The sequence below is a fragment of the Harpia harpyja genome, chromosome 9 (genome assembly GCF_026419915.1).
Source record: "Harpia harpyja isolate bHarHar1 chromosome 9, bHarHar1 primary haplotype, whole genome shotgun sequence".
Lineage (NCBI taxonomy): Eukaryota > Metazoa > Chordata > Aves > Accipitriformes > Accipitridae > Harpia > Harpia harpyja.
In genome coordinates this window covers 11,879,390-11,902,943 of record NC_068948.1, presented here as the reverse complement: position 1 = coordinate 11,902,943, position 23,554 = coordinate 11,879,390, and the positions used below count along the sequence as shown (strand labels likewise).

The 23,554-nt window shown below is 39.6% G+C and overlaps 1 protein-coding gene across 3 annotated transcripts in view; it reads right to left on the bottom strand.

Moving 5' to 3' along the window:
- The window catches only part of PEPD (peptidase D), a 176,274-nt gene that overhangs the window by 21,047 nt on the left and 131,673 nt on the right, over positions 1 to 23,554 (bottom strand). For all 3 annotated transcript variants that reach the window (XM_052798252.1, XM_052798251.1, XM_052798250.1), the window contains one exon: positions 17,470 to 17,618. In XM_052798252.1, coding sequence (XP_052654212.1) covers positions 17,470 to 17,618 — 149 coding nt within the window. The remainder of the gene's footprint in view (positions 1 to 17,469; positions 17,619 to 23,554) is intronic.

The following is a 23,554-nucleotide window of genomic DNA, read 5'->3' as shown; positions in this document are numbered from 1 at the left end:
GCCAGGATACATTAGATTTCTATTATTTTGGTATAGGATACAATTTTGTTTGACAAACTGCTGGGGGGAGGAGGGAGGAAGAAAGCAGCTCTTTTGTTAGTAACACAGTACTGTCTTAATTAGTTCACCATGGCTTTGAGTCATCATCAACAGCGTGGTTGCAGAGTCAAGACAACTAGGGCTAAGGTACAGTAGAAGAATATTTTCCTTGTTCAATTTTGGCATGATTAAACAAATAAAGGCCAAAACCCCATCAAGTTCCATTTGCTTTAATCCAGTTAAACATGCAGCTCTAGGGTCTTGTGAATATGAATGCCATATCATAATTACATTAGCACTTTTACTGAAAGAACTAAGGCTTCAAAGGCTGAAATAAAATCATCCTGTGGGAGTGCTTAAACAAAATTCAGTTGTCTTATATGGCTCCGTTATAAAGGTCGGAAACAAAATGAAGAGGAAGTGGCTGCTCCGTCTTGCACACCGTCCACACAGAAACCGATGCACTTTTATGCTCCCATTAACGCTGACTGGGAATGAGCTCAGCTTGTAAGTTAGTTAACAGGCAGTGTCCTCTTCCCCATCAGATTACTCAGAGATCAAACTTGTTAGCCTGTTGCATGCATGCAGCCAAAGAAGCACCTTCCGTGCCCAAGCAAGACCACAAGGCAGAGCTGTGCAGCACAATACGCTGGACAAACTCTCGGTTGCTGTTTCCTCACAAAAGCCAACAGTGCCCAAGTGAGTGAAGCTTACTCATAAAATGTGTGCAGTCTTCCTGTTCAAAATGTGCTATTTTTGTGTTTTTCCTCCGTCAGAAAGGAATTTACATTTTTCCTTCAGTAAGAATTAATACAACTATAACCAGTTGTTCTTTGACAACTGTGTTCAACATAATTATATTTTACAAGAATTTATGTTCTTTGACAACTGTGTGCAACATAATTATATTTTACAAGAATTTATCTTTTTATCTTTTTGAACATGGACTGTATTGCAATTTTCACTTCCTTAGATTCATCTATGTTTCACAGCTGTCTCACAATAGGGTCCAATCTATTGCATGATATATTGAAATCATTACAATCTATTGCATCGATATTATGGATATCAAACTGGAAGCATTACTGAATCACAGTTGCTTTCCTCTCTATTTTGTAGTTGTGGGAATACAGAATTTCTGTGTGTAACTCCCAGTTCAGCTGCTGCACTTTGCAATCAACTCTAACTGCTCTAAAAATCTTTAATATTCTTTCTGGGGGACACTAGATGTTCTGTTGGGAAGTCTCCCATGATTTCTTAGCTGAGTCTACAAGTCTTCTATTTTCATCCCCACGACTGCAAAGCTACATGTAACGTGTGACCCTGGTCAACTATTTGAAGCCTCATCCTCTCTTGATATAAATGAAGATAGAACTCTGTTGCTGGAAGAGAAAACACAACTATAACCCAGATGCTCTGAACTAACTTAAGATGAGGTACCTGTTGTTTGCAGTACAGCTTCCCTCTATAGCTGTGCTGGTACTATTTGTCTCAATCCAAACCCACAGACTCCACTTCGGAGTGGAGCAGCACCTTTATCAAACTAAGGAAGAGATACATCTAACAAGAGATAAAGATTAAACTGATCAGAAATAAAACCACCAAAACCACACATCCATTTTTCTGCATAAGTTTAACAGAGCAAATGAATGAGTCTACTGCCCTAACTAAAAAGATTGCTGTGGCTGTAAATCCTGACCATTTCTGGGCACTGAGGAAATCCATCAGAGCCCCTTCTTCCCTCGCCTCTACTTTTTTCTCTCATTGAGAAAAAGCATGACTATTTCCTCTCTCCTCCTCCCGCCCAGGCTCTGCGTTCTCCATCTGTTTTGGTTTTTATTCATCTTATCTGTTTCATTAGAGACTGAGGACAACAAAAAGCTCCACTGCGAAATAAATAATGAGGCTGGATGGAAAATCTGCAGCTTTGGGCTCTCTCTTGGAACAAGGGCAGTGCTTCGGACAGAGCCCAACAAAACAACTCTGGACCACTCTTTTATCATCTAGCCAGTGCCATCAGTTTTGCTAGAGATGGGAAGTACTTCAGCTCCAGCTCTCTCATGCGTGCCGCAGAAGCTGCAGATAGCACTGGGACAGCTCTGGCTGGAGGGAAATTAAGCCACTGCTGGAGGCACCCTGCTAAATAGTACAAATCTTGTTTTACCAGTAAATAGGTGTTCAAATAGTCTTAATTTATAAATATAAAAAAAAAGTGTTATAGATAGATTGCATTTTCTAGTCTATTGTCTGGCTTCACATTTTATTCTACTATGACTCCAGTGTGGTAGTATTTTACACTATCAGACCACTCCCCTCCAAACCACTTAACCTACAAGCATTGTATAATACAGTCACACATACACAGACTATTACTAGACAAAATATGAGGATATTTTTGAGCTGACTAGAGACAGTGAACTAAGTGGAGTGACCTTACTGGTCTTCGCTTAAAAAAATGGTGATATCCTTGTCTTGCTTGATATGAGCCGATTCCCATCATGCTAGGAATAAACTTTAATAATATGGTACAAACAGTTTTTTCCTCCTTTTTTTAAACAGGCAATTCGACAAAGAGAGAGGATCTAAATGCAAATCTTCAAGCATTTCCTAGTACCCTTATTATCTTAAAAACGTTAACTTTGTTAAGAGAAAGAACTACTTTACAGCAATAAGGCAATTACTTAAAAGTACAGAACGCAATCTATGGAAGAAAGGAAGCACCCTAATTCAAGAAAGATCTCTTAGTCCATTTTTATATATAAAGTATATTCATATGCTGTACACATTTCATATACCATACACAGAAATACAGAACTCTTCAAATTTATTTTAAACCTAAAATTGTATTAGGTTTATCTGGCAATTGGAATCTTTATAATACAATGGCCTGTGCAAACCCAGCTGCCTCTGGGACTGGCTGCCATGTCTGCACTCAACTGTCATTTAAGTTAACTAGTAAGAATACCTGAAGAGCAAAAGTCCTCAAATTCTACTAATCTAATTTTCCTACATACATACTGAACTCCCAATAATGGCAAAAAGCAGAGAAGGGAGGAAAAATTAAATATCACAGCTACCTTGACTAGGAAAGCCATGAACAGAATTTTCTGGTACTCTCACTGACGTGCAATTCAACAATCTGGACATGGCAGAAGGACTTGCAGTAAGGATATGTGAATCTCTGTGTTAAAGCACAGAGATATCTGTATTCCATTCAGATGTCTGTGTGCACATCTATGTGTGGATAGCTTTAGCATGTTAAAACAAAGAAAACTATAATTAAGAAACCTCTGTGCTGGCAGCCAGGGAACGTTCTGCCCAACAGGACAGCATTTGCAGATGTGAAGAAAAAACACTAAACAATGCTGAATGAACAACACTTTGTACAAAGAATCCTTAATTCATGGAGGTTACTTGATGTTCAGGCACTTCAGTTTTTTGGATTAACAGTGGCGTGGTGGAGAGCTCGGTCACCCACCACAAGCTGATGCAGCAGAGGTAAAACATGTTAGCATTCTCGTAGTGAGAAGAAGCAGTTAAAAAAACAACTAAAAACCACAACAAAACAACTTCCACACAAGCGGCTCTAACATCAGTTATGTGAGTTACTGCAACGGCTGACTGTTTTGCAACACCAGCCTGCACTAAGCTCCCACCACCAATCACCCACTAAGAAGTTTTACTCGTGTATTATTCAGGACTATTATTTTTAAGCTTTGGTGAAGTTTATCATAGTTGCAGACATGCTTTTTGTGTAAAAAGGTTAGTTCCATTATTATCTTTAAGCCAATTTATAAACCAATTATAGTCCACTGACAGATGAGGTTTAGAAAGCTAGATTGGAGGGTCCTTGGACTTTGACAGCTTGTACCAAAATGAGTCTGCACTCAGGAAAATCTGCTGATGATGTGTCTGCTCCATTCTTAATTCTCTGCCAAACGAGATACTGGATAATACAGGTCACCGAACCAGCGATTGGCTCCCTAGGAAAGCTCAGTTACCAAGGCTCATTAGGTTGCGATTCGTTACTTGCCATGCAGCATGTGCTTGGGCGAGAGGCCAGGACAAAAAGCACCTTTTATAGCATCCAAAGCATTTGAGATCCCTTGAGATACGGAGTGAATGAACTACAAAGCAATGACCAGACAGTGCATATGTCTGATAACGAAATGTGACAGATCATGGATTAATTAAACAACATATAACTACGGAGCCTATTAATTTTCAGATACCAGGCAAACAGTATAGCAGAGGTCTGCAGACGTGTGAGGTATTGTGTGTAAAAATGGCAAACTTAATACATTAAGTTTACTAAAAGGGTTTTTTCTAAATTTACTCCCACCAACCTAAATGTTATCTGATATTCTTAGATACTACTGTGACAGAAAAGAAAGAGATAAAATTAGTATTGTTTTACTTCCTTGAAAATATTTCCTCTCTAATTACCTGTTTGCCAAACCCACCAAATTTCAGATAAAACACCATGTTTTAGGGACTCAGAAACATCATATAATGATCTCTGCACTAATCTGTGACCTCTTTGATCACACCATTGACAGGGAAGATTTTTGTTCAAAAAAAAAAACCCACAACCCCAAACCAAAAAACCCCCAAAGAAATGCTTCTAGTGAAACCAGAAATCAAAAGCATCTCTACCTTTTAACGAACATACCATAACTTTTTAAACAGTAGCATTAAAAAGATCAGTTGTTATAACACATCGTACTATAAACTGTTCCTCAGTTGCTGTTAACTCACTGGTATTTTCATTCCAGTGATTATTTTCTGATGTTTTATTAGAAGCTATTTGAGAACATAAAGTAGAAACAGCATACAAAAGTAATTTAGAATTACTGCGTGGTATTTAGCCACTTTGGTCAGAAAGTGCTCTGAAAAGGCCTAACAGGATTTTTTTGGCTGCTACTTAGGGTACTTTGTGGTTGTAATGTGACAATGATTAAACCACAAATGATTTAGCAGGGTTTTTTTGTTGTTGTAGGGTGGGGGTTTTTTGCCAGCACAGATGTCACAATCTTACTAAAAAAATGAGTATGGCAAGGTTGTAGTAACTTCTCCCCAAATTGTGCTAAGGTTAAGTTACATTTCATTTCTGAGTGTCCACAGACAAGGGCAAAAGGCCTGATGTCCTCTGGCAGTGCCACTGAAATGCAGACATAACACACAATCTCTGTCCAGCCAGCAACCCACTGGAACAGACTAAAATCTGCCAACACGCAGTGACCATATCAGCCATAAAACAATAGGTCCTTAAAAATTCCAATCTAACCCAGCTTAAAAAACCAAACCAAACCATCATTTAAATACTAAACCCAATTATTTCTTTCCTCTTCACTTGGGTGCTAGAGAAGACTCTGTTGTATTTCTGATTTTCACGCTTTCTTTTTGGCCCACTAGATGAAATACTCAGTAGTAGCTCACTTTTTGAGCTTGGTTTCTTGCAGCACCAGTTGAGGCAACTCTGCAACGGGGCGAGGAATCAGAGTGAGAAACCAAAATGCTGTACTCAAACATTGACAATGTTTGGGCAACAGTTAAGCTGTTCAAAGCTTCATATACTGTGTAGATAACTACCTGTAAGACTCACAGAGTCAGCATTAGATGGCTATATGGATGCCTAATTCAGGGATGTAATTTTAGGCTATATTCTACGGCAGTTGCATGGCTCCAACTGAGTGCCGTATGAAGAGAAGAGCCTGTTAACTTTCCCATCCTAAAAAGGTGATGGGAGCTATATTGAATTTGCTGCTGTGTCATACCTGCAAATACCTGCAGTACTGATGGCAGGGATAACTAGACTTCAGCCTGCTGTGAGTTCCAGTGCCACAGCTCCAAACTTCAAAAACCATCCCTCGATTCCCCAGTAAGATACACCTGCCTGACAGGAGCAGGATGACTCCCCATCGCCTCCGAAATTCAGACCTCTTCTTCAAAAGTCTGAACAGCATTGTGCTATTCGGTTGTACTGTGTTATTTCTTTTGCATCACTATGATCGAAGTTTTAAGTGGTAAACCCATCCTCCTCACTATAAACCCTGCACATGTTGATCTATAACACATCAGAGGCAATACCAAGATAAAGTCTGCCATGCTGAAACCTTAGGAAAAGCAATTCGAACAGATGCAGACGTGGATTAAGAGGAGGGATTTTTTCCATGTTTGGAAAGATGCAGCACTGGGATTGAGCAGCACCAGCAGACACTATGGATTTTACTGCATGTTCCTTCCAAATAGGTGTACGTTCAAAAGAAGAGAAGAAAGATTGGGGGAAGGAGGGAAGTGCTTGGAGGGAGTGATTGCAGTGTGGAAACTTATCAATCTTTGAAGCTTAGAAAAGACTCTGTTTAGATAAGATTCAGGGCAAACAGCATAATCTATGTCTAGCAGGTTTGCACTCTGACAGCTACAGCTGATGCAGTGTCAAGATCGAAGGACTCAACGAACTTTGTACTTCAACTCAAATTACAATGTATAATGAGTGCATTTCCTGAATACTGAACTGGGAGAAAATCAGTGCACCAGTGCACATTAGACCACGTAAAAGCAGCTTATTCACCCCAAGGTCACTGTTAAAATCAGAATTGTACAATGTTACAATATTATAACCTGTTACAATTAGGAAAAAAGGATTTTTTTAAAAAAATAGCCTTAAACCAAAACCCATTCACTAGAGAAAGGCTAAAAACCCTGCAGCCAATTTAGGCTCTAAGTCTGTAAACACTTCTACATGTATTTGCTTTGTACAAGCAGCACCTTTGAAGAACCACTGAAAGTAGCAGAAAAACCCACGTGCCCAGTCGGGCTGGAAAGCTGCAGCTTTGCCCCTGAACCACGGCAGCTCCTGCAGACACTGCCCCAGAAGGGCTGCTCAGAGACCTCCACATGAGAGGGACTTCAGGGCAGAAAGGCCCAACTGTTTTAAAGTGCCTGGTTTTATACACTTGGAAATAACTCAACTTTATTTTAGTCTTCCTAACATTGCAGTGGTCACTGTATGCATGGGTCAGCTCCTGTGCGTTAGTCACAAGCAGGGAAGAGCAGCTCCCAGAAGGTTTGCAGTCAGACTCAGAGTCTGAAATCTTGCATTTCAACAGATTGCTGCTTGCACAGTGGGACTGGCGGATCTGCTGAATTTGACAGAAAATACTGCCTTTTTCCTTCACCTCTTGCCGTAGGTTACTGCTATTCTGGGCAAGGTTAAGTTATGTGTCCAACAATGAAAGCTCCAGTAATCAATGACACCATTTTTATTTAATAATATCTTGCAAGAATCAAGGATTGCAACTTGATTGTCAGTATTGTCTGTGCATCCTTTAGTTCCTTCAGCTTTTATTTCCTAAGTGGTGGCTGATGCTTTAACCATTTATACTGACAAAACTGGAATTAACTTAGAACAGAAAGCTATCCTATGTTTTCTGGGTCAATCTCAGAGAGTTAGTATTCAAAAGGAAACTCATTTATGAACATTAATGCTAGCAAAAACCACAGCCAACTCCATTCGGTAGAGGAGAGAGCAGACTACAAATAGCTTTTTAAAACATATATTGACAAGATTTACTTTGCAATCTGTCTTTAACAAAATAACACATTCTTAACTGCAAGGGGGGAAAAAGTAATACTGCAGTGTCATTCAGCAGGATTTGTGAATATCAAGTACAGGTTACAACATGCCCCGAAAGCAGTTGTTCTTCAGAGGAATTGGTATAAAATCTTCAACTTCTGTCATTAATGTCTTATTTCTGAGAATAATTGTTTTGCTTCAGATATTACAGCAGATTAATAATGATCAGCAGCACTTTGCCTAAAATATGTCAATCTGAATGGGAATAATTCATATGGGCATTCTGAAATTATACAAACTGTAAAATAGATTGTACTCCCACACCCTTCCCTGTTGTGCTGTTGTCAAAAGGTCCAGTTTACAGACCAATTTCTTTCTAAAAATTCATCAAAATTAGCTACTGTTTTTATACAGCACAACAGACAAGCGTGCCCACATGGTGTTTTACTAAGTACAACTCTGAACTAAATAAAAAAAAACAAGAACAAAAAAACCTCGAATGACTTGCATGCAAAAAACGCCCGCTGCACATGAATGAGAACCTTGTACTTAACTTAGAAGGAATAAATATTAATAACATTTCCAATTATTTTCTTTAGGTATAATAAATTTTAATCCTAGTTGAATACAGTGACAATTGCCCTAAAGCAGTATTCAAAATAGTAGCAAACAAAAATAAATCTGAATTCTAAAGAAGTTACAGAACTGTCATGGACAAAAAGAAGTAGTAATCTGTGAAGTTGCAAATTTTGAATTTGCATATGTTCCTAAGCACAACTCTGCTCAACTTAGTAAGAGAAACAACTGCCAGTAATATGATCTGCTATGTCAAATACCCTAGCTATTAGTTTCCAATTAAACAGTTCTTTAATTATTTGGGTTATTCTAATCCCTGGTCTTAGTACTATCCTACTTGAGCTAAATTCTCCACTATTCTTTTTTCGTTAGAGACATGTTATTAGAACATAGAACAGGGAATCATACTGCTACCTTGAATTCAAATCACAGCATTTTCTGTTGTATAAAACAGGTTATTTATGAAACCAGTACTTGTTCACTGAACCTACCTCCTCCTGACAGTCTCACTGAAAGAACCATGCCTCAATATTTAGATACTGAAATGTCTTCAGGAATACACGCCATCCAAAGTTTACATTCTGCTGTACAAAAATACAGACCATTCACCCTCTAAAGTCCCTGGGCTTATATCTACCTTCATGAGCTTTACTACTTGAATCCTTTAGCAGCAGGCAAACACAGTGGAGGCAAAACACTGGAAAATAAAGCTGCTGCTTTGGTTTGTCCTAACTGACAACATTCCTTGGAAGGATGTACATGGGGAAACTAGCTGAGGCGGGCCCCTCCATTGCAAAGTGGTTGGGAAGCTACACCAATGAACAAAAATTGAAATCAGGAGAAAGGCACAAAAAGCGGGCATAGGGTTTCACAGAGCAGCTCAACACTTGTGCAGTTCCAGCTGCCCAGAAGACAAAGATCAAGACCAGGTGTGATTACCTTTGTTTAGCATCCTGCACCTACAAATACACAAGGCCTCCTTTGGTCCTCTGCCACCAAGGGAAAACCAGAAAGAGGAGAGGCCAACACTCAAACTCTAGGCACGACTGCAGCAGCAACCTAAATACTAACATGCTGAGCCTGGTTTTAAGGCTGTGTGTGGCAGGTGGCACACCATGGAGTTGTCACACTTCATCCTAGTGAACTCCCAAGGACCTTTTCTCCTGGTCTTTAAAGGAAGGCCTCAGAGTTAGACCTACAGAAGGGTCTAATACCTTTCTCTGAATCGTTCTGCACCTCCCACAGTTTGGCCCTAAACCTACTGAACACGAGAAAGAAATGAGAGTGGAAGGGTTACTGCTAACTTGACAGAAACACCTTCAGACACCTATTCTCAACTGCAAAATGCAAGACTTGACCCGGTGAGGCAGCTGGAGCAGGGACAGAGGAGGGACCACCAGTTACAGAGAACTTTCTGCGGTCCAAGCCATACAGCTGCTGGCCTGCGCTCACTGCCTGTTTGCTCCAACCCTCTCCGCTCGGCCTCTTTACCTCAAAAGACCTTAGTCTTTTAGGAACTACTTACTTCTTTGCATTTATTCAGCACCTACAGCAAAAGGGGACCCATTCCTGGTAGGCTCTAAGCAGCAGCTGATATCTTCATGATCAATTAAAGGATGTTTTATTTGCTTGGCACGTGGGTTTACTTCTTTGCCTGAAATGTTTTTGACTGTACTTTGTTTTGAAGTGTACCTGACTGTACTTCTTGCTCAAAGATTACATGGCAATCCTGGCATCAATGAAATCTGCAATGACTGATCTTTGATCCTGGAAGAAAGGATTTAAGAACTTAAAGACCCCATGTCTTTACGTGCAACTTGAGTTCTGGGAAAGCTATAAACAGGCAAGGAATCTTCCAGCCCTAATATGGAGAAACCTCCATCTTCCATTATCAGAGATGTTAGTCCTGGGATGGAGATTTGTTTCAAGATGTTCCTCAACAGCATTTATCAGAAAAGCAATGCCTGAAAGCCAGAGGCAACACGATACTCACTCTCTTGGATAGTAAAATGCATGACTCCGGGATATGCAAATACCCCTGAGCATGAGCTCCAACTTGAAAAAATGGAGAGATACAAATCCTATAGGGAGACCCTATAGTAACGTCAGCATCCCAAAGAGGAAAGCTTTCACACGGCACATAAACTGACTTGGTGAACAACAACTTCTGTGCATATTTGGAACTATTTGTTATTTTTCATTTTATTGAAACAAACAAACATCAATCAGCAAATATTCCCAGCTGCACAGCTAATGTCTGAATGCAATTTCGGTTCAATGGGGACTTTGGATATACAAGCTTTTAAAATCATATAAATGTAGAGATAGGGAATTGATTGGCTGCCAACCTGGCCTTACTCAACTGTTCCTTGGGAGCAGTTTGCTAGACAAAGAAATCTTTTTTTTAAAACTGGAATTTAGGACAATAGACCTTACTGATCGAGGTGTTTTAATTCTTTCTCCCTCTACCCCCAAATACTAATGTGTATAGCTTAGAGATTGAAAAAGGGTTTTTTTGCTCATTTTTTTAAACATACACAAGTTTTGCAGTAGTACCGGGAATGTTAAGCACAACAAGCTCCCTTCCTTCCCCTTCTCCTGTGACTTTCCATTACTCTACAGAGAAGACAGGGAGGAATGTTCGGACGTCCCAGAGTGCAATTGCAAGGGATGAAAATGGAAAGTATGTGATTGCTCCAATATTTAACTCATTAATCTTAAAGAGTCTGTTTATGATCTACTGCATTAATCCAAAATAGCTTTAATTGCAAAGCTTAAAGATAAGCGTGCTTCCTTTTTATTTCTTCTCAACACAGTAGCAGATTTAATGTATTTGAGAAACTTCAACGTTTCGCAAAATAGAAACTGTATATAGAAATGTTCTATATGTAGAAACCATACTGTCCTCATCAACTAGGAATTAAATTTATAGAACTCTCATTATTCATATTTTTTAAATGCTCAAGATAATAAACCAAAAAATAAACAGCAGAAATCACTTCAGAGGCTGGACATGGTATAAATACACAGTCATTTGCTAAAGACTAAAACAGAAGCTACTCCACAGTAACTTCCTGAACACTATCGGACTTGTATGTATCACTGACAGTAAAGCATCCATACGAGAACAAAGTGATGTTCAAAGCTGGGTTAAGTATGAACGCGCTTCACGCAGAAACTGAAGCACATCACTATCTGTTGGTTTGCAAAGTACTACCTCCCCTTTTAAGAGCTAGAGCTGAGCACACAGGCATTGATTCTCATCAACATCTCTTTTTCTTACATCACTGACATTTTCATTTGCACATTTCAAAACACATTTGGAGTCATGGAGTGATTTAGGTTAGCAGGGATGCCAGGAGGGTATCTGGTCCAAACCCTGGCTCAGAGTAGGGCTAACTTCAAAGCTAGATCATGTTCCTTCAACAAGTTGTTTTCTAGAAGTTTCAGAGAGGGACTTTCAGCAAAACCAAATATTTTACATGTTTCTTCAAATAGATTTATATTAATGACAAAAAGCAAACAATACTGGTCTCCCAGGTGTAACTTATGAAAAATAATGGTTAATAAAGCTATTAGAATGACATTGGATCTAACTTACGCAACTGGGATAAAGAATGGAGTGAGACAGGATTTGGGAACAATGCACATGTACCCTTTCAAGTTCTTCAGATCTTTCCACTATCAACAGACCAGTCAAACTTGCTCACAAAAGGGTCTAATCTACCCCTGCAGTTCAGACTTTCAACTGCTACCACGACAGTTGTCCATTGGAGGTACTACAGACATCAGAGTTGAGACCTCACACCCTGCCATTAACCATTACACTATATAGCCTTATGCCTACTGATGTTGTGCTACATAATACTTTCTTTTTCCACCACAGTTTGCTTTTTTAAGCCTGGGCAATTACAGGGGTGAGGGAGAGCTACACCAAGAGCAGTATTTTTACGATTACAGCATCAAGGACTCCAGACTTAGGCAATATCAATTGATGCTGTCTGTGCGAGCTTTGCTTGGACCCTCGGTGCTGATGTGTTACGGGTCCAGTCCTTCGGTTAAATGACCATGTACTCCTTTAGGTGGGATTTCAATAGTAGCAAGGCCTTTTTGATGATGCTGCCTTTTTCAGTCCTACAATAAAAGTTTTAAAACCTTTTGGAGATTTTCAATGACACTCACCAGAGGAATATACCCAGTGCTACATTTTGTAATGTAGGCAGCTGGCTAAAAGACAGAAGACCTGATGCAAGCAAAACTGCGATATCCATTCATGCATTACTACAGACAGGAGAATTCACATGGAGGAGAGCTTCAGAAGTACCTCAGCCCAGTGGAAAAGCTTCCACCAGACCAACCAAAGCTTCCTACCAACCACATGATGCAAATCCACAGGAAGCCCCAAGTTCATTTAGTTCTAGGGCTACCGTATTTCCAGAAGACTCTAGCTCCAAGGCAAGCACAGCTCCTGCTAGACCACTGAGAATACCTGTTCCTCATATGACTCCTCTTCCATCTGATGAAAAAGCTGGAGGTGTACAGGAAGAGAAACAAGAGACTTCACAAAAAAAGCAAGCATGGCAAATGCACCTGAATGTTGCCACTGGGAATTAGCAACCATTCTTGCCTCAGACTTGCAGCAGGATGCTAGGCAACTTGCTTCAAACACAATTTTTAATTTTTATTTATTTATTTTACATTTGTTCATTAATCATTTTCTTTCATTTTACCAGTGTCTGGCTTGACAGCCTGGAGTCTGATTTGCAGAAAGGCTGGGCACTCACAGCTGTAACAGAGGTCAAAACAGCTGGGATTTGAGCAAGAGCAATGTTCAACTCCCTTAAAAAAAAAAATCTCAAGTCTGATGAAATTCAATCTTGATCTTGGAATCCCAAATGAGTCAATAGCTTTTACACTAGCTTCTCCAGCCTGCCTGCCACTGCATGCAGAAGGGGAACTGCTGCACACTTTCACATCACTAAGATGAAGTGCAAGTGAACTTACTGCCTGCCAAGCACCTGTGTACTGTTATGATGAGCACTCAGAGAAAAACCGGTGAGGACGTTGATAATTCTGGATTCGGAGCAGGTTTTGAACAGTAGGCAATAAACAGCTTTGGGCCATGCATGGAACAAAAGGTTAAAATAAATTACCGAATAGCTGCTCATTAGCTCAGCTCTTTCTGTTACACGCATTGCGTGAAGATAGCAGAGGGAGAAACAACGGATGTATCTACAAGATTTTAATTCCAATCATCCTTGGAGGTGAAATCTCTCAGTTGTCCCCACTTACTGTGTTTTGGTTTACGCAGTGGAGTTTTGAAGTGCACGAGCTGAATTCATTTCAGATGAAAGTAAATGGGGAGATGTGCTCCAGGAGTGCACCTAATGTGCCTCAACCAATTCAGTAAATCTAATGAGATTAAAAAAAAATGCAGAAGTGAGACAAATATGCACGTTAACTTCTGGAATACTCTAAGTCTAGGATACTTGGCTTTACAAGTTCACTCTTTTTTAACAATTCTTTTTATGTAGAATATCTATGTAAAGACAAATTGCTTCTCAAATCACTGTTCTGAGTAAGAAGTAGATTATGCCTCAGCCACCGAAGTGAATGGAAGTGTCAATATTCTGCACATCCGCCCCTGTATTTTAGTTCTGTGGAAGAATAAATTTAACCCAGATGGACTTGACCGCATTAAGAATATCCCCTAAGTAGAAATGCAACATTCCTCTCTGACATTTTGGATCATGAGCCTGACTTTGTAGGAAAGAGACAATTATCCCACTGCCACACAAGCATGCCTTTTTGACTCTTTCACTTCAGCGACAAGCATCGCTGTCTTCATAGGAGATCCATGTTCAGTAGTTTCAAAATTGCTGCTTATGCAAGACTGAATATGTCTTTCTCTCCTCTTATTTTAAGCAGATTTGGTTTGTGGCAGGAGTTGTGATGACTGCACTGAATTTGGGCTATAATCCCACAGAGAGTGTTTCTTAACTTTCAGAATATATTATTTGGCACACAGAAGGAATTCTGTTCTTTGAGTTGGAAGGTAGGGAGACCCATACATGTGATTTCAGCTGTTTGCATGTTTGGACCATGCACAGGATGTAGTCAGATGAATGCTTTTCTACAATAAAATACAATGTTTTGGAGTATTTTAAAAATTATGACAACTGTTTTTATATAGAACTATAAACAAAATGTATTAGGAGGTCTATTATCTCTCAGAAAGTAACTTTACTTGAGAGTCAATTAGGTTCATATGAGAGCCAAACTGAAAAAAGAAATGCAAATCTCTGAACTACACACATCTATATAAAATGTTTTAAGGTTGCTAGCAAATGTGTGTCCTTCCATAAACACAGTTATGTAACCCAGTATTTGGTTAGTGACTCTCCCTAAAGTACTTACTCCCTATCTTGCAATGAGAAAGACTCTGGGAATCATTAACCTTCTGAAGACAACAACTAGATGTCCCCTGTGACCCTCTGCCACAAGGCATAATTAAGGCCCCAATTCTGCAGCTGGAGAGAAATGCTATTTTCTACAGTTGCTGACTCTGCTGCGTACACTCCTTCTATGCAGCCTGCCCCATGAATGGTTACTGCCATGTGAGCCAAGTCACTTGACTGTCTTTGATCTTAGGAACCCTCGGAAATGAAGACAAACAAAAATAATAGCAAAATGAACAAGGGCTCCATAATTCAGAAAATCTGACTAAAACACGATGGGGCTGGGTTTTACATTTAGCGCCTCTAAACCCGCAAGCTTTTCTGCCTCCTTTTTCGGAGATCTAAAGTATTAACTTTCCGTCAGACAGGGAGAAGAGACACTTGAGAGCTGAATTCACATCATCCCTTCCTGCTCCCCTCTGTGACAGTACCCGGCTCCCCCAGGAGCGGATCCTGGTGCTTCAGTCAATGAGCTAACAAATTAGGTTTGTTCAACGAGACGAAGGAGGCTGCAGCCTCTCCCACAGAAACGGCTTTCTCTGGGCAGCAGTAACAATACATTCAGTTTGCATCAACCCCTCTGAGGGGCTCTGGGGTTTCTCAGCAGCCTCAGAAGTATGTGACACTAACCATGCTATGAAGGTCAGTGTTTCTATTTCTTCTTTTTCTACAGCAGAATATTAGCCTTCCAGGAGATCCAATGCCACTTTCAACTAGCCATCCAACAGTACATGACATGGCAGTTTGTCTGTCTCAGTGTTCAATTAAAACAGCTACACAAGACATTTTAAAGGAATTTGGTGGAAGGTACAAAGCAGATACATTTCTTTCAAAGGGTTTATGAAAGCCTTTTACAGAAATGTCTCATCTCCTATGTTACCTTTAGTAAGAAAACAAAAGGACTAAGTAACTATTTGAATAATATCTGATTTTTAAAATTATTTAAAGTTGTATACAAAAGAGGATGTCTCTCTATTCCAACTCATCATTTCAGTTTGAACTGTCTTTAGAACACTGTAAATTCATTTCAGACATTGTAAGTACTTTTCTGCCAACTACCTATTTTAAGTGTTTCATACCAATTTCACTAGTAAACAGTCTTTGGCCTTTGGTGTGTTTTTGAGAGCTCATCAGAGGAAAATATAATATTGTCAGATTTTTTGCATCAGTGGACAGATGGGTTAAAAGGTGCAAAAGAACTAGGGTACAAGCCATACGGACCCAAAAAGCAGACTTTTCCAGATGGTGAAAATTTTTGCGGATTGCAGGACTCTACCCAGATCTGTAATTCAACAGAGTGTGAAAGGTCCAGGTTGCATTTCACTGCACAGAGGTACCAAATTAACCAAACCAATGAACCAGTCCATAGAACATGTGTTTAACCTGCTTTCTGTAGCCAGAAAATTCATGATTACTAGTCTCATAAACAGCATAAATGCATTTGCACCATTCTTCCAAACAGGCAAGACAACTAAAGCATAGTGAGAACAGAAAGTTCAGTCCCATCTTCTGCCAGACTTTAAGAATCATTTCTCTGTCTATGAATCTCAAACTCCCAAGGTTAGTAAAGGATCCTTGCAACTACTTTAAAGAAATACTTAACCTGGTATGTCCTTATTTTCTGACACTGTAAATAAAGTGTTAAGTAAACTAAGGAATTCTCTACACCATCCTGAGTACAGCATCATATTAGGTCTCAAGTTCTGAAGACAGTCCACAACTTATTAGCGTGAAATACTACCAAAAATGTTACGTGAAATTAAAGGCGGCACTGAAATGCAAAGCAAACTATGAAGAGGAACAGGAACAAGATTCTTCAGGGGAGAAACAGCAGATGATGGAGAATGCATTTGCTTATTAAAATGGCAAAATATCTAGTCTCATTTTGCAGATAAGCTTCAAGTGTTATTGCTTCCTTCCAAGCTCCTCAAATGAACAGTGCTGCTGCCAGCTTGTATAATAGGAAAATTACGTATGTTCTGATTGGTAATCCATAAAGCCCATGCACTCAAGGCCCAATGATTGAAAGCTAATATGGTAAATTTAAAGGATAAGTGTGCTTTGTGCATTAAGTACATTTTTCTCAAAGCTGTTCTATTAGTAATACTGAGAAATGCTCAAGTACCTTCACCAGTGAAAGACTCAAAATCACAGCAGCAGTTAGCTCTAAAAGCATTTATTTGCTGCCCTGAAAGCAGAATCAGAGAAAAATAAGATTTTCATCAAGCCAGGCAGTTGCTTCAACTATGAAAATGTATACTTGATGAATTAGCTTGCCTGCAATTTAAAGGCATACAGTGAAGTACCCAGTATCCAGTGCTTTCTAAAGCTTTTTAAGGCTAATTGAGTATCTCTCCCAAAGATGCACACTCCATCCTCTTTTTTAACAGATTTCTATTGAGCTTACACGTAAAATACAGAAAATGCTTGAAACAAACCGAAGCACAACACACATGTTCACTCAAACTCTGACTTCAGTCTTTGGCATAAGCTTGCTGACAAGATGGCTGCCAATGTAAACACACACCAGAGTAACAACTGTCACCATTAGATTAGAGGATTTTTTAAAAAGTGGAAGATTAAAATACCTTTTGAATCTTATTAGTAACTGTTTATGTGCTATTTCTTTAAAAGTGTTGTATGGAAAGTGTTGTGTGTCCTACCTCTATCCTCCATCAGGAGCTGTTTAAACATGGAAATTAATTTTGTCATCTTGTTCCTTTCCAGCACTTTCTAAAATCCAAACATAATTGCCTTGACAGCCTGAATGCTGCCATCAAGCTTGTCAATTCCTGCTGACATGTACCCATCTTTTACCTGGCTTGACTGCTTTCATTACAGCCCACGATGACTTCAGTACTGCTTCATAGATAGCCCTCTGGTCAGGAGTGAACTTTCCATTTGCAGGGAAGGTGCAGGTGATGTCAGAGCCATAGCAGTAATACTCTCCTCCCATATCGAAGAGGCTAAAAAGGAAACAGAGGAGGAAGAAGTGAAAATTTAGTTCTAAAGAAATAGTAGAACAGGACATTTCTCTTGCTCTGCACTTAAAAGCCGTCTGCATTTTGGTAGTTGGCCATATAATCAGTATTTGAATGCTGTTCCTAAGTAAAATGAGACAACAGTCCCTCGGAATCTCCTAGCAGAAGGGTATCTGCATTACATATGGCTTAAATTGACACCCTTATGGAGTGCTCTAGTCCTGGATGGAAACACTGAGAGAACACATGAAGGAAGATAAAAAGTACGTAAGGAATCCACTTCAAGCTCTTCAGTTCCAGTTTCTAGGACCTCTTCTCAGAAGAAAAAACATGTCCTTTTTTTCTTTCCTGAGAAATGCTAGCATCACATAAAGGGTCTAACCTCAAAACTTAACAGAGAAACGTTAATTAAATTATGGCCTTTTGCATCTAAGTGTCAAAACGCATCTGATGGTTTAAATAAAACGTCCCCAATAAAGGCTGACTGCCACTGCTCACAATATAAACTTTCCTTCAAGACAAACTTGCCTAACACAGATTAAAGAAACAAGGATTATGGGAAGATCCAACCAGAAAAGAACATTTAGTACAGTTTTCTGCATCAGAGATAGAAGAAAAAAACCCAACATAAAGTGCTGTCTTTTATGGGGACAAAAAGCCTGGTCTACCCCTTCAGAAACATATTTATTCTGTACTTGAATCAATGATTCACCACTGATTGCTCAGCTGCCAGAAATCAATCTACAAGACTAGCAAGTGGGTCTCCACACCCTTGTGAGAACCAGGTTAGACATTTGCAATACTATGCTTCTTGAGCCTACCTGATAAGGCACTGCACTGGTTTCAGCAGGCTCAAAAATCAGCAAATAACAAAATAACCATTTGGACCAAACAATAATTGAGCAAATAACCCCCCTAGTTCATCATACAAGAAGGCACATTTTACATGTAAGACTTTGGTCTTGACACATAGTATTTGTGTGAACTCCTGATTTCTTAGGTAATGAATCAGAGTTGAAATCTACTAATTTAAGTCTTCTTCCAACCACCTCAAACAACTGTATGAGACTCTTATCATCATAAGAAATATAGTTTTCCTTCACTGTGTTTGAAAACCTTGAAGTTTTCTTCCTCTTGCTTCTGCTTCCCAGTAGGGTCAGCCAGACAACACAAGCAGAAGGAAGGACACTCCACTGGGGCACCCTCTCTGCCACTGAGTCCTAATTACAAAAGTAATTAGGAAAACTTTGCAGCATAGCTCTGTCCTCAACCAGCATACGTGACTAGGTAAAGATAAGTATAAGCTACCACAAAAAGTGCTACAGCACTCAGCTGTAAACGTTCACCATTTCCAACATAACTGCCACTGAAAGCAATGGACAATAAATAAACAAAGGCAACCATGATAAAGCTAAATAATATTTCAGCAGGGTTGGGGCTCTTCTTGCTGCATTGCATACATAGACACATACTCATGAAGATTTACTCCAAGAAATTTTAAAATCCACCCTACAATTTCCTCCGTGAACAAATCTTTGCACTGAGTGCAAGCCCTGCTGAAGTCATCGCCAGCCTCCCCAAACTGGGCAAGGTTCACCTGCAGAGAGACTTGCAGGACTGGAACTTCAGGAACAAACTCGATGGTTTACAGCTGCGGAACTGCACAAAGCTTAAAGCTACAGGAGCAAACTCCTTAGGAGAATGCTACAGAGAGAACTGCAAAGTTATTCATGTACACGCAGAGCTAATACAAACACTATATACACTCACTTAAATATGAAATACGGTATGTTAAAATGGAAAGTTGCTAATTGGAAAAAGATACACAACAGACAGCAAATGTCAGACCCACAGGGTAAAAAACCCCACGATTTGACACCAACATAGCAACTGTAAACCAGCCTAGCCAAACCTCAAAATCAGAAACACCATCAACACTGCCTAAGTTTTGATTTTATGGTTAGACTCACTTCTAAAAATAACTATAATGATACACACAGAAAATCTAAGGATACAGAAAACTAGTTGCAGCAACTACGAATCATGTAAGAAGTTGCTATGTTCTCTAGCGTGCCAACAAGATACAGATTTCAGATTAGTTACAAATCTTTCAATCTATCCCAGACCAAACCCTTCCAAAATCACAAATCAAGTTTCTTGGTGCTTTGTGGGATTTGCAGCAGTTTTGTGGCCTAACCCTGCTGCATTTACAACTGTAAGTGTCCATTCAGCATGGTGACAGTAAAGCTGTGACCAACAACTTCAAACTCCCTGCCCATGTCTACTAAGTTGCTATGCTTTCTATATTTTACCTGAAAAATAGTTATTCCAGACTTACCACAGGCAAAATTTTAGCTATGTCTTTAACCTTGCAATTATCAGCATTTTCTCAAACCCACTCATCACTCTGTAGTTGTCAAATAGTTTTTTGAGTTACTGGAGCACCAAGTAATGGGGGGGGGGGGGGGGGAATCACAAAGCTGATGGAACACCAAAACAAGGCTCACAAGCTAGGAAGCACCATTTGTTCAGGTTTCTTGGCTTCCAGACAAGAGGAGACATGAGGGAAGATGATCTTTCAAATTCCACCTCAGAGCACAACACACAAGCCAGCCTGTATGCTTCAGTGAAAAAGGATCCAAACCAAACTGTACGTTTGGGAGATATTTTGGCTCTTATTGGGAATTCTCTTCCATTTAACTTCAGTTGGGAACACATCCATTAGTTAAAATGTTGCCCAAGACATGGAAATAGCCCAGATGTTGTAGTTATCCTGAGGAAATAATGGGAGCCTGAGAAGATCCCAGTTTCATATCTTTGCTTGCCAGGCAAAATAAGTGGTGAAGCACATTTAAGTCAAATAAAATGCATGTGAGCTACTATCTTCTGTTGACTAACTGGAAAAAGTTTCTAAAAGCAGGTTCCTTAAATCCTCGTTCCTTACAAAAAAATAAATTTATTTTACCCTGAAATTAGATGGTAACTGCTAGGAAACTGCTAGTAAAAGAGATATTATTAACGTATTTTAGTATGTTCTCAATTGCATGTACAAAATTACCTGCCTGATAATGGAGTCTTACAAGGGCCATGTACAGAAACAACTACTTAATGTTATTTGGACTGTTATCAAAGTAGCAGCAATCTAAACAAATTACACACACAAATGAAAATAGGCCTTACAGGCATCTTGATCTATGGCTTACCTTTTAAAAACTGTTTAATGTAGAGTAACATATGCAATAATATAACAAAATATCTCCAAACTTTATTATATTTCCCTTTTAGATAAGAAAAATTAAGGGCTACACATCTAGCAGACTGTGTATATTGTCCATTACAAAACTTAATTGTGAATTCAGTTTTCTGTTAAATGAAGAAAAATTTAATTCCAGAACAACCCTTTCCCCACTCCTTTTTCAGCAGGGATGCAATTGTTAGTTGCTGATCTCAATGAATGCAGAGATGATGTGTCTGAGGCTGTCAGGTTTCCAAGCGGTCTTGAACAGGAAGGTGGCCAGAGGAGCGTCACTGATCAGAGAGAAGCACGTGGTTGTATGTCAAAGTTCTTACCGATTTAGCTTGATGCTGGTGAAGTCTTTTATTGCATAGCTCAATCTCTTTCAAAACCTTCCAAGAGAGAAGCTCATCTTGCTTTGCATCACTTTGTTGGGAGCAAAAGCAATGAACACCTACCTGGCTTCATTTTAGGGTGAAAAGTACATGATGTATAAAGGAGGTTTAACAGTCAGAAGACCTGAGCACTCTCTAAAAATCCCATGTTAATGTTTCAATTTGTTTTCTAGCATGAATAAGAAGCTATACCACAAGTAAAAGACACATAGCAAAAATAATCCAAACTCCTTCTTGGAAGCATGGGCATAGCTTTCCTAAGGGAGGCTTCAGTTCTGTGTATATATATAATTCTTCCTCCCAAACATATTGCAAAATACTGTATTAACTAAAACTGAACAATGCAAAGTATGAGAAAAATCAGATAACCTGTCAGTTGCTCTACTGACAGAATGACTTGCTTACATATCATTAATAAGTTAGCCAACAGCATCAAGAAAAAAAGTTGCCTTCTGCATCTGTTTTAGAAGTCACCTTCAAAAATGACTAAGAGCATTTCATTCCTTTCACAGGGAAAAGGTCTGACACCACAACTTAAAAATCATTTTGTACATAAAACGGTATCAAGTTGAAAAGAAGCAGAAACAAGTGTCTCATGTCACAGCCTTGCAGAAAGGATCGGCTGGATGTGCCACTCCTTACAGGAGCTTCTCAGCTCCCCGGCGCTGTTGGCAGCGGCCCTTCCGCATCCAACTGAACTGGGGTTCTGCTCCCTGTGCAGGGACCCAGGACGGGAGTTTGGAGAAAATATTTCAAGTCCTGTTGATTTTAAAGTGAATACAGGCTTGTAAGTCAGTATGGTAACTGAAATGCTACACGACACGATGCGCAAAAGCTCTTTTCCCCTCCTGTCCCTCTGAAACAATACAGATGAGTAAGATGTGGCCGTGTTACTTTCAGAGAATATTTGCACCACAAAATGCAAATTTATAGTTACATTTTTGGCTTTCAAGCCCAGAAAAATAATATGCATTTTTGATATCGATTTTAGCTTTCTTAGCCTCTGACTGTGAAGCACCACAAAACACTTTGGGTAACACTTTACACTTGAAAACTGGACTATAAAGAGCCGTGGTTCTTTTCTTCATAAAGTCACTGTACACCATTTTTTTAAAAATAAAGCATCATCTTCCTCTAAGCATGTGTTTTACTTTTATAGGCTTGCTGACACTTTTATTGTCAAATAATTTGAAACTGCCAGGCAATGAAGCAAATTATGGCCAATATCACAATGGGAAGCAATACTTTATTTGGGATATCTGAGCCATGTGTATGAATCGTTATGATCCAACCACTAACCCAACCCAAAGACAAGCTCTCGCAGGCATTTCTCAGGAAGCCTACAGCTACTCCCACGAGCTAACACGTCAAGGTGTTGCCTTCCTGCTCTACAGATCTGCTTGGTCTGTACACTTAGAACTGGATCTCCTCATGACAGTTATAAAAACAAATTATTCTTCTGCAGTTGTTAAGGACGCAGAGCGATGACTGCAGTGAAACCCAGTGGATCTCCTCCTGGTGCAATGCACTCCGGCATGGGGTTGTACTGAGTGTCACCTGCCTGCAACCCACGTCCTCCCCAGCTTCTGTTCTCAGGACAAAACTTTCCCTTCCCCTGAGTGGGTTTGCAAGACTAGCAATTAGAAAACTGCTATCACCATATCTTACCATGCACTCCTTGTACCTCAGAGGTTAAAGGTAAACAGGTATGAATACTGATGCACTTATACTCAGCGATGTTTACTGAGGTTTTAGGCTTTTGAGCCATTATTAACCAACATACCTATGAGCAGCCACGCAGATGAACTGGTGCCAGCCCAGTCCTAGGACAGCAGCAATAAAGGTACACACAACCTTTTCCTCCTCTTACTGCAATAAGAGCAAGTCATGCCCAGCTGGAGATTTCATTCTGTGTGATCTTGCCGTACTCTGCTCTGAGTTCACAGCGCTCTATGCTTTACACTTCATGCAGCAATTAAATCTTTAAGTATTCATGCACTAAAAAAATCCAACCATTTGTTTGGCTAAACACTTCTAAGGCAATTTTAAGCTTAAGGGAACTAGGTATCAGCATTTCTACAAGTTACATCTTTGGAAACATGCCGAGTGATTTGGAAATAGGGTGGTTTAATAGCAGACCACAAGAATGAATTATAGTAAATGATATCACAAGTAAGAAAATGGAGAGTTAAGTGAAACACACTTTTTCATCCACTTGCATCCTGACTAGCCAAGAGTTATCAATTAAAAAAGCAACACCGAGCAAGATAACATCACAAACCCCAAAAAAG